Source organism: Microcaecilia unicolor, chromosome 10 (assembly GCF_901765095.1).
Source record: "Microcaecilia unicolor chromosome 10, aMicUni1.1, whole genome shotgun sequence".
In the NCBI taxonomy this organism is placed as follows: domain Eukaryota; kingdom Metazoa; phylum Chordata; class Amphibia; order Gymnophiona; family Siphonopidae; genus Microcaecilia; species Microcaecilia unicolor.
In genome coordinates, this window is record NC_044040.1 from 196,171,764 (window position 1) to 196,183,828 (window position 12,065).

Below are 12,065 nucleotides of genomic sequence, written 5' to 3' on the forward strand. Positions count from 1 at the left end.
TCGGAGGGAGGGAGACCCTGAAACTCGGAGGGAGGGAGGGGGACCCTGAAACTCAGAGGGAGGGGGGGGACACTGGAACTCGGAGGGAGGGAGGGCCCCTGGCACACACTCTCAATCTCACACACACACTCTCTCTCTCTCACACAGACACACTCGCACCCAGTCTCACTCTCTCTCTGTCACACACTCACACACTCTCTCTCTCTCTCTCACACAGACACACTCGCACCCAGTCTCACTCTCTCTCTGTCACACACTCGCACATTCACTCTCTCTCTCACACAGTCACTCTCTCACACACTCTGAAACATACACACTCAGAGGAAAACCTTCCTAGCGCCCGTTTCATTTCTTTGAGAAATGGGCCTTTTTTACTAGTATTTAATAAATGATGGAGGAGTGGCCTAGTGGTTAGGGTGGTGGACTTTGGTCCTGGGGAACTGAGTTCGATTCCCGGCACAGGCAGCTCCTTGTGACTCTGGGCAAGTCACTTAACCCTCCATTGCCCGCCACATTGAGCCTGCCATGAGTGGGAAAGCGTGGGGTACAAATGTAACAAAAATAAAAAAAAATAATGTTTTAATAGTACTACTACTACTTGTGGCTTTTCTTTCTTGCTAGGCAGCTTCTTCCTGTTCTATTGGATTTCAATATAGACTAGCCAGGATATATTTCTTCCCACCTCCTTTACTATCTAGCCCAGCCATGGCCCTCTGATAGAGAAAAGTGAACTGAGGTGCATTCTTTGAGGCAGCCACTAGGTGTTGCTCTTGAGTGACGGTTGAGACAGCTTTCCTCCCATGGGTAGTGTACACTGCATCCACAGGTTCCTATTCCCTCCACTCCCCACCCCAGCTATGGGCTAAAGAGCAGGATCCAGGCTCCTGCATGGTATAGTATAGCACTGATGTTTGGCTATCAGTCCATTCCTGTTTTGTTGTAAATCTTAATGAGAAAGTTCATTGACACTTTCTTTGTGATGAGTTTCTTTGGATAAGTAATAAATGTATTTAATATTTTCTGTATGTTTCTAGTGATTGCCGTCATAGCTGCAACTCTGTTCCCTCTCTGGCCTGCAGAGATGCGAGTTGGTGTTTATTACCTCAGTGTGGGTGCAGGGTGTTTTGTAGCCAGTATTCTGCTACTTGCTGTGGGTAAGTGCCATTGCATTAAAAATCACATTAACTCGCACGTTTAAAATCAGAAGCAGGCAGTTGAGCTGTCTTTGAGAATACTCATATGGCGTTCCCTCAAACATTGGAGCCTTTTGTCCACTAATTACTCCTCATTAGTAAAGTGTGCATAATTGTCAACTTATGAATATAAGTGCAGGAACATGAGCTGTTTTTTTTTTTTTTTTTTACCATCTACCCCAGTTCTGAAATATCGAAGAACCAAACATAGTAGATGACGGCAGAAAAAGACCTGCACGGTTCATCCAGTCTGCCCAACAAGAATAGGATAGTTCATCTCAGAGGTCAGGAGAGGGGGGATTCCAGAGAGAAGGACCAACAAAAAACAAAGAATGTCAAGTGGACTCAAGTCTTGAACAGGAGAGGGGAGGGGTAATTAAATGATCTCCAGTGGAAGAGCATAGGGAGCACGCGGGTCTGTAGGGAACAATCCGAGCCGATATCTAGGAGGGAATACTAGTATGAAGGACTTTCTGGGTTATTGTCAGAATTGTATTGGCATTGGCTCCCCTGAATTTGCTGACAGTGTCTCACAGGTCTTGCTGGCTTCCAGAAAGGATTCCATTAAGAGGGCATGTGAATTTAAATAGAAGGTGTTTGCTGTCTAGTGTGAGGGTGAGACCATAAATCCTTTTACTTGCCTTACACAAAAACTGCTTGAATACCTTCTCAAGATTAGCTCTGTTAGGGTACACTTTTGTACAACTGGAATTTGTCACTGAATGAAAGGTAAACCCTAGCTCTGTATAGCCTTAACTCTGCTTTATGTGGGGTTGATTCTATTGAAGCCTCCCATCAATCCTCCTGTGGTGTCTCAGGATATCAATTTTGTAGTTACCTAGCGGATGAAAGCTCTTTTGAGCCACAAGATGGTGCCTGACTTGGAAAGTCTTTTGGTGGTGGTTACTTCAGCTTGTAGGGTTAGTGAACTCTAGGCCCTAGTGATGTATCCACTTTACATTAAGGGGGGATAGTTAGTAAGGTGTGTTAAGGGGCAGACGTATCATGGCCATAATGTGTTAAAACTACTACTATTTAGCATTTCTATAGCGCTACAAAGCGTATGCAGCGCTGCACAAACATAGAAGAAAGACAGTCTCTGCTCAAAGAGCTTACAATCTAGTAGACAAAAAATAAAGCAAACAAATCAGTGTGTAGAGGAAAGAGGAGGGTAGGTGGAGGCGAGTGGTTACGAGTCAAAAGCAATGTTAAAGAGGTGGGCTTTCAATCTAGATTTAAAGATGGTCAAGGAATGGGGCAAGACGTAGGGGCTAAGGAAGTCTATTCCAGGCATAGGGCGCAGCAAGACAGAAGGAGCAAAGTCTGGAGTTCGCAGTAGCGGAGAAGGGAACAGATAAGAAGGATTTATCCAGGGAACGAAGAGCAATAACGTATTAAATTAGTATAACATATTAAGGTATCATTGGATACACAGTAATGAGGTACAGAGCATGCAAAATACCATATTTTATGTAAATTGAATAATTCCACAAGCTGTATTCCTGAAAAAATAACTACAGCAAAAAGCTGCCATTTTTCCGGCTGGGAATAGCAGGTTGCAAAGCACTGGCCTAATGCTCCTAGCTGCTGCTTTAAAGGTCCCAGCCAAATGACAAAGAAACCCCTCCTTCCCCCATCAAATTCTCCTATACTCTGAAGCCCCTTCCCCCAGCACCTATATTTCAACTCCCCCCCCCCCCCCCCCTAGTGTCTAGTGGAGTTGGGACAGGAAGTCATTCCTGCTACTTACCAGCAACCTATAGTGGTAGTCATGCAGTTTTGCCACTGAGGGTCAAGCTGCTGTGCTCACCATGTATGTGTAAGCACAGGTAGCACACCTGGAGAATTTTATATTTAGTAGAACCATGGCAAGTAACAAATAATGGACTGGAATAAAAAGGTTTTAAGATTCTTAATACTTATTTAAGCACTGATTAAAGTTTAATGTATATATTTTTAAAATAACATAGATGCAAGTATGCCATTGAATAAGCTTACATTTTTGCTATACACAAAATTCCATCTTGTAGAGCTCATCTATCTTCCATATGATAAAAAGCTGTTGTTTAATAATAGACTCTGAGAAAGGTACAGAAAATGTACTTTATAATAAAGCCATAAAAGAGCATTGAATTTACTGTAGTCAGATAATGAAGGTTATGGGGCTTATTTTCAAAGCATTTAGACGTACAAAGTTCCATAGGTTACTATTGGACTCATTTTCTAAGCATTTAAACTTACAAACTTCTATAGGTCACTATATAACTTTGTAAATCTAAGTGCTTTGAAAATACATCTCTGTGTAACTTTGAAAGTCTGAATGCTTTGAAAATACACCTCCAAATGTCCTTAGCACTTTGTGATCGTATGTGAGATGCTGACCCGATTTCTCTTTGGAATTTTTCTTTTGGCAGCTCGCTGTATCCTCTTCCTTATTATCTGGCTCTTATCTGGAGGAAGACATCATTTTTGGTTTTTGCCAAATCTGACTGCAGATGTGGGCTTCATTGATTCTTTCAGGCCCCTGTATACACATGAATACAAAGGGCCTAAAGCAGACCTCAAGAAAGATGAGAAACCCGAGTCCATAAAACAACCGAAGTCTGATAGCGATGAGAAATCAGACAGTGAGAGAAAAGATGAAAGCAGGAGGGAAGAGGCAGTAGAGGGCTCTGGAGAAGAGCATCAGTCTGACACGGACAGTGACAGGAGAGAGGATGACGGCTCTCAGCACAGTAGCGGCAATGGAAACGATTTTGAAATGATCACAAAAGAAGAACTAGAACAACAAACAGAAGAGGATGATTGTGAAGAGGAGGAAGATGATGATGAAGAAGAAGAAACAAAGCCATTATATGAAAAATCATAAAACTTTCTTACAGTTTTGGGACTGAACATGTGCAAACAGTTGGATTTTCTATGTTGGCTCCTTCTCTAAATGCAAATGACATTTACTGAGTTCTTTCCTTTTTTTAACATTTAAATACTTTTTTTAATTGCTGTTATTTTGTGGCCAGTTAACTTGATTTTTTTTTTTTTGTTTCATTTTTAGTGTCGTACCTGCATTTGTAATATTTGTAGCAAACTGACAAGAAACCTTTTATCAAAGTTTGGAATTTATGCAGTTGGGCTTTAATTCTAGTGGTGAAAGAATTTTGAATAGCAGTGGCTTGTACTTTCAGTGTCGGATAACTTGTTGAATGGTTTAGAACATAAATGCAAGATTAGAAAGTTACTCTAAGATCACTTTTCAACTTGTCCCTTTCTTGATATTTCAGCTCTGCAAAAATGCTAGAAATCAGTAAATATCCTTTAGGTTATTTGCCTCAGACATGAACCGGTGGTTCTGAATTGAAGAAGCATGTTCTATGAATGCAGGTCCATTCCCTCACCCCCAACTTAGGAAATCCAAACAGGTTTGTATGTTAGGCTTAGGGAGAAGAAATTGTCCTCAGCTTACCAAGTGGACAGCATGGGCTGGCAATGATGGCAATTATGGCTGCTGAACCATATTACACAAATTGTATTCTGTACATAATTTACAAATCATTTTATTTTAATAGTTACTTATTATATAGAAGGATCTAAATTTGTCCATCTAAAGCCATTTCAGGATGTGTGTGTTTAGAGAGTTACAGTTGGTGGCATATCAGCGTGCAACATGTATATGTTTTCAGGCCACATTAGATTTGTGCCAACATTCCATGTTATTTAAGTATGAGTAAAAAAATAATGCTTATTAAATCGAAAGCAGACATCTGTTTATGTATGCCTTAAATGTTAACTTTGGGGTATTTGCATTCAGGAATGGAGTCCAAGCATATTTGATTAGTGGGCACCTCTATAAAATTATGTACCCATTATAAAAATATAAGTTTAACAACAAAAGAAATCTGAAAAGGTGACCAAGATTATTGTCAGATGTTTTTCCTTCCATAATAAATAGATGTTTTGAAGTTGTTGAACTATCAGTGCTTTTCCTATATTGTGATAGTTGTGTATTATACATATGTACCCTCTTTCCTAAACTGCTGAAAAGCACCTTATGTTTTAAAGTATTTTTAAAATGATGCCTGAGATCATTCAGTCAATTCATTTTGGACTTAAACTGAGAAAAAAAAAAGTCCTGCTATATTCATATTTTCAACTTAACAGTGTATGGAGAAAGTACTGCAAGTAAATGATTATATATATGTCTCCATGATTTGAGTTCCCTTATCACAAGCATTTTGATGGAAGACTTTAATGTTCCTTATTATGTAAATATAAGCATTGCATGTTTTGATAAACTTTTCAGAAAATGGTCAGCTTTCATCTTGTGAAGGATTGTTCCTAGTATTTGTTGTACGTTAGACAAAGTGTGGAGACAGGTAATTTGGTTTCACACTCATCTTTTGTAGTTTACACATCCAATTTTATTGCTGAAATCCACTGTTACTATTTATTTCTGTCTGGTTTTCAGGGTTTAATCTTGCCCCTCTCCCTTTTAAATGTAGTTAACAATGATCTACTGCTATGCTGCAAGTGGATTTATGTAGTAATACACATTTTTTTCTCAGAACTAATTCATTTTATTTCATTTAAAAAACATAGCATTATTTAAAGGGGAATGTTTTGATATAGAGTTTTTTTTTTCTCCTTTTTGATCATCTCAAATCAGACTTTATTTCAGGTAGTGTTATTGTTTTGAATTATGATGTAGCATTAGTGTAGAGGGATGGGTTTCTTGGTATACAATTAGCCAACTTATTTTAAAATCTATTTTTTGAACATTATTTAGATTTTGCTCACGCCTTTTTCAGTAGTAGCTCTAGGTGAGTTACATTCAGGTACTCTGGATATTTCTCTGTCCCAGGAGGGCTCACAATCTAGGTTTGTACCTAAGGCAATGGAGGGTTAAGTGACTTGCCCAAGATCACAAGGAGCAGCAGTGGGATTTGAACTGGTCACCTCGGGATTGCAAGACCGGTGCTCTAACCATTAGGCCAGTCCTCCACTCCACAACATAACACCAATACAACTAATTTAATAATATACTACTACTTATCATTTCTATAGCGCTACTGGATGTAATATATCAAGCACATGAATTCTTTAATCACAGATACATAAATATTTCTAACATTTTTCTTTTTAACATGCTTCCCCATCTACAGCCCCCTCCCCCAGGCTTCTCATATTTTGTGTAGAATCTTTTATCATCCATAAACGTTGGTGCATTAATTATTCCTTATACTGACAAATGGAACAGTTTTACAATAAACCTACAAATTATCTAGCTCCTCCCCATAGCCCGTCTTCCTCTCTGTTATAAGCAAACTTAAATGTTGTCCTTTTACAAGAGTTCTTGTGTTTCACTTAGTAAAATGATGATTGTCTCCAGTGCTTTCTCTTTTGTGGGCATACATCTGTTCTAACATCTGTCGTCATTTTATGATATTTCCTGCAATCGGTTACAAGACATCTGAGGCCCTTGAAATTGAGCTGACTATACTCTTATCTCCTGCTGCTCTTTTAATTTAAATTTTTGGTTGAACAAGGCATCCAAAAATTCTCAGAATATTTAAGCACGTTTAAACAGGATGTAGTAATTATATTTTCTTGGGGGTTTTTTGTTTATGAAAGTGCTTTCATTGTAAACACTGCTCCATGTTAACACACACGCTTTTTCCTTGTGTGAAATAATAAAAAAATGGTAAGAAACTAATACTTTTTTTTTTTTTTTTAATTTCCTGGGGCCTTTAAACAGTTGCACACCACAAAACGACATTCTGGGAAGAAGGGTTTATAGTTAAGAAATCCCAGGTTCAGGCCAAGACAGTCTAATAATGTTTATTGTGATTTCATCTAAATATTCACAGGTTTTGGAAAATGTTTGCTAGATCATGATTTCATAAGTTTTTGTGCCTTTAGATAACATTAATAAAAATCCACTGCTGACTGGACTTATCAAATGCTAGTACAGTAATGTATTTTTAAAACTACCTAGAACATGGTAAGCTTCCTTTTCTAAGAAACAGAATTGTGTTATATTGAGTAATACAACATGTGTGTACCTAAGGTGGTTAATTTCACAAGGGTAGGAACATGACTCCATTTGGCATTCTCTTCTGCCTGCCAATAGGAAATGCCATTAGCACTGACTGAAAAGTTAGGGCTCTGCTGTAGAAAAGAACAGAAGTGAATTCTATGCCTGAGATTTCTTCAGAAACAAACCATACTCTGATAGACATAGGTACTGTGTGATTATGATTATTAAAAGAAAATATAGATTGCAGCATCATGGGTGAGAAGTGCAGAGAAAGATGTACTCTGATTCACGAGTGAATTACAGCTGAAATGATTCTATAACAAGAAAATGTTCTTTATCTATCAGCAAGACAATTCATCTGATTTTTCAGGAGATTCATAAATGTTAAATAAGTCCATAAACATAAATTTTGTCCAAACAAACCAATACCAATAAAGCAGTTTTCCTCACATTTTTCAATAGTACTAATCCTTCCTAGTTGGATTACCACTGCCATAGGGCACATAGGAGACTTTAACTGATTTAGTGTGCCCTAAATGATAAGATGCCCATATGGGCATCTTATTATTTAGCACATGCTAATTGTTAGTGCACCTTAGTAAAAGAACCCCATAATTCAATTCCAGCCTTGATTTTAATGCAGGAGAGAATTGGCTTGCAGTACAATCTCACCTGTATTTGTAAACCATAAGAAAATCAGATTGTGTAGTTATATTGCTATAAACTGCTCCCTTTAAATCTGACTGAAATCCTGCACTACCCATTGGTTTTGGCTTTAAAATGTTTTAATTCTTTCCTGCTCCACCCCTTGATTTTGACTTTAAAATGTTCTAATTCTATACTTGGCACTCTGTGGATGAATTTAATTGAAATAGTTTTCTTAATATGCGGTCAAACATTAAACATTTACTATATTAAAATCTTTTTTGGCAATACAAATATGGTAGTGATGGCCTTGGTTTTTTTTTTTTCTGCAACCCTAAACATTTGTTTTTATTGTGTGTCTGTGTGTGGGGGTGCTCTTGAGATGCCATTATACCTATGATCTCTGGATCCTACATACATTATCATTCAAAGCTTCCTTAGTATCCCGCCAACCCAGTCCAGATGTGTGGGATTATACACTCCTACCCAGCAGATGGAGACTGAGAACTGTAGCCTGTGCAACCCACAATTATCCATTATTTCTCAGTCTCCAGCAAATGGTAGGTGTGTGTCTCCTCTGCAGCTAAAATCTGGTGGAGGTGGACCAGCAGCTGGGGGGAGCTTTGGTGCACTTGAGGAACGGTGGATTCTCTATTAAACAAAAGATCTAAATTTTGGGTTAAGAGAGAAGTTGTTAGGGTCAGTGTGGCCCAGTAATCTGCTACACCCAAGTGGCAGGGTCCCCCCCCCCCCCCCCCCCCCCCCCCCCCACACACACAAATTCCTGCCTTCCCTGAAATGTGAGGTTCTGGTAGGATTAGGGGCTCTGTGTGCCTCAGCTTCTAAAATTATGAGAGCTTTTTAATTTATTTGAAAGCTTCCCCGATGTAGATATAAAAATTAAATATCACAAACATTTTAAAAATATTGTCACTGGTAGAAACAGAAATTATAAACTCTGTATTTTGTGCTCATTTTTGTACGCTGTTCTGTACAAATCCAGATGGCCAAATTTCAGTGACAATATCCTGTTTCCTGATTGGTTCATCTTAAATGTTGTTGTAATATGCATTGGGAAGCCTTGTCTTATAAAGATGGAATGGATTGCAATTAAATGGAAGTAAAATTAAACTTTCCTTTCATTGGGGCACATGGAATCACATCTTCACTTCAACTGCGATGTAGTAATTTACATTTTATTTATTTATTTTTTTGTAGCATTTGTATCCCACATTTTCCCACCAATTTGCAGGCTCAATGTGGCTTACATTATGCCGTGATGGCGATCGCCATTACCGGGTACAGAATTACAAATGGTATTGCATTAAGGTGCTTACATACATGGTAAAGAAGAATACATTATGGTATTGCATAGAGGTTTCTGAGTGATCGCCATTTCCGGGTACAAAATTGCAAATGGTTTTGCATTAAGGTGCATACATACATGGTAAAGAAGAATACATTATGGTATTGCATAGAAGTTTCTGAGTGATAGAGTGAAATGTAACATAAGTTAGGTCATCGACTATAGAGAGATCATTTTCAACATAAGAAATTGAGAGGTAGTGCGTATTGTGTAGCTTTAATAGCAGTGAGGTTAACCACTCAGGTGATGAGTTCGCTTTTGTCTAGTTCGTGTAAAGTCTAATTATTTTGTATTTAGGATGGATCATTATGGCAAGCCTTCTTGAACAGGTCAGTTTTCAGTAGTCTACGGAAGACTGTTAGGTCATGCATTGTTTTTATAGCCTTCGGTAATGCGTTCCATAGTTGCATGCATATGTAGGAGAAGCTGGATGCATATGTGGATTTATATTTTAGTCCTTTACAGCTGGGGTAGTGGAGGTTGAACGTGCGTGCTGATTGTTTGTGTTCCTAGTAGGCAAGTCTATGAGGTCTGCCATATAGGTCAGAGCTTCCCCATGAATGATTTTGTGGACAAGAGTGCAAACTTTGAATGCAATTCATTATTTTAATGGGAGCCAGTGTAGTTTTTCTCTTAGGGGCCTGGTGCTTTCGTATTTCGTTTTCCCAAATATGAGTCTGGCTGCTGTGTTTTGAGCAGTTTGAAGCTTCTTAATGACTTGTTCTTTGAATCCGGCATAAATGGCATTGCAGTAATCTAGATGGCTTAGCACCATCGATTGTACCAGGCTACGGAATATTTCCCTTGCAACCACATCCAAAGCGATCTATCTGGGGCAACGGAGGGTTAAGTGACTTTACCCATTGTCACAAGGAGCTGCAGCGGGAATCGATCCCAGTTCCCCTTGGGAAGAATGGTTTGATCCTTTTACATTTCCACATTGAGTGGAACATTTTCTTTGCAGTATTTTTCACATGGTCTTCGAGTGTGAGATTTCAGTCAATTGTGACTCCCAGAATTTTCAGACTGTGAGACTGGAAGGGTGTAGTCTGGGGTGTTTATTGTGCTGGGTTTGTTTGTTTGTGTTATATTGTGAGGACAGAATGAGACATTGTGTCTTTTCTGTGTTTAGCTTTAGTTGGAATGCATCCACCCATGAATTCATTATTTGGAGGCAGTGTTTGATTTCATTTGTGATTTCGGTTAGGTCGTGTTTGAATGGGATGTATATTGTGACATCGTCTGCATAGATGTATGGGTTGAGTCCTTGGTTGGATAGCGATTTGGCTAAAGGTGTCATAATTAAGTTAAAAGGAGGGTTGGTGAGAGCGGTGATCCTTGTGGTACTCCGCATTCAGGTTTCCATGGTGTTGATGTTTTTGAGTTTGATATCACTTGATAGGTTCTTGCTGATAAAAAGCCTTCAAACCATCTAAATACGTTTCCTCCAATCCCGAAGTAGTCTAGGATATTCGAGAGTATTTGGTGGCTGACCATGTCAAACGCGCTGGACATGTCAAATTGTAGGAGAAGCATATTGTTTCTGGTTGCAATTAATTGTTTAAATTTGGTTATGAGAGTGGTTAGAACTGTTTCAGTGCTATGGTTGGATCGAAATCCTGACTGATTCATGTAGTATATTGAATTTGTTTAGGTAGTTGGTAAGTTGTTTGGTTACCATACTTTCCATTAGTTTGACTACCAGGGGGATTAGATACACAAATGGATTATTCTGTTTTTAGGCATGTTTCACGGACAAGCAGTTTTCTAAGTCAAAATAAAAATTTTGTTTCATGCAGATCTCGTTAACTAAGTGGGCTATAAGCCCCTAATGCAGTCCATTGGTTCTCTTATATTTTGTTCTTGTGAAGACTTATACTGTGCCAAAACTGAAAACTCATCTCTTATCTGGTCAATAATAAAAGGAGCTCATTGTGAACACTATCCACCCTAAAAGGTTGTTTTCTGGCTGTTCATGAGGAATTGTGCTATTGAATAAATAAGTGTAAAAATGTTTGTCCCTAGTCATGCAGCCAAAGGTTATATAATCCTTTCAAGATAGCCAGTTAAACTTATTAGTGGAGTGTAACCACAGAGGGATGGGATGGTTGCATTGTCAATATGGTAATACAGATAAGGAACAGGCTATTTTGAGTTAGTCTTCACTGGATCAAACTTGCTTTCATTGTGCCATCATCAAGCTGGCTAGGCAGTGTCTTAAAAGTTTTTTTGGTTACATTTTGTCTCACATTATCCCAAGCAAACTCAGTATCAATGTGGCTTACATTTGAAAATACAGTGCGACAGAATAATAGAATTCTGTTATATCATGGGAGCAAGTACATGGATATGTTAAACATTTAACAATGATGAGATTCATATATACCCAGCTGGGCATTTAAAAATCTGTCCTTTACTGCATGTTCAGAAATCATAGCCATAAGTACAGACAGTTATTCAAATATCACATGCATACACCAGAACCGGCATCCATACATACATTGCAAAAGTAAACCTGCAAAGTACATCCAAAATTTAATTTTTATTTTCTTGTTTCCATCTTCCAAAATTCTAGACAGCATATGTATAGATCAGCAGGACCTAACGCAGTCCAAAACCACAGACTATACCTAATTGTTCAACCACCCTTAGGGTTCACCTTTGCGTTTAAAAAGCAAAACTATTTGCATGTAAGGACTGGATAAATGAATTAAAACAAACTTTACAGCAAATACCCTTAATATGTATGTAATACCTGGTATCAATAATGAAACAGTGATGGAATATTCTCATAGCAAGCAGCATGAGCCAACAGATTGAACATAATGAA

General features: G+C 38.4%; 1 protein-coding gene across 2 annotated transcripts in view; it reads left to right on the forward strand.

Annotated features, from left to right (window-relative positions):
* Positions 1 to 5,158, forward strand: part of SEC62 (SEC62 homolog, preprotein translocation factor) — a 57,001-nt gene extending 51,843 nt beyond the window's left edge. For both annotated transcript variants that reach the window (XM_030215741.1, XM_030215742.1), the window contains exons 7-8: positions 1,035 to 1,154; positions 3,608 to 5,158. In XM_030215741.1, the coding sequence (XP_030071601.1) occupies positions 1,035 to 1,154; positions 3,608 to 4,062 (575 nt within the window). In that variant the 3' untranslated portion in view covers positions 4,063 to 5,158. The remainder of the gene's footprint in view (positions 1 to 1,034; positions 1,155 to 3,607) is intronic.
* The last annotated feature ends 6,907 nt before the right edge of the window (positions 5,159 to 12,065 follow it).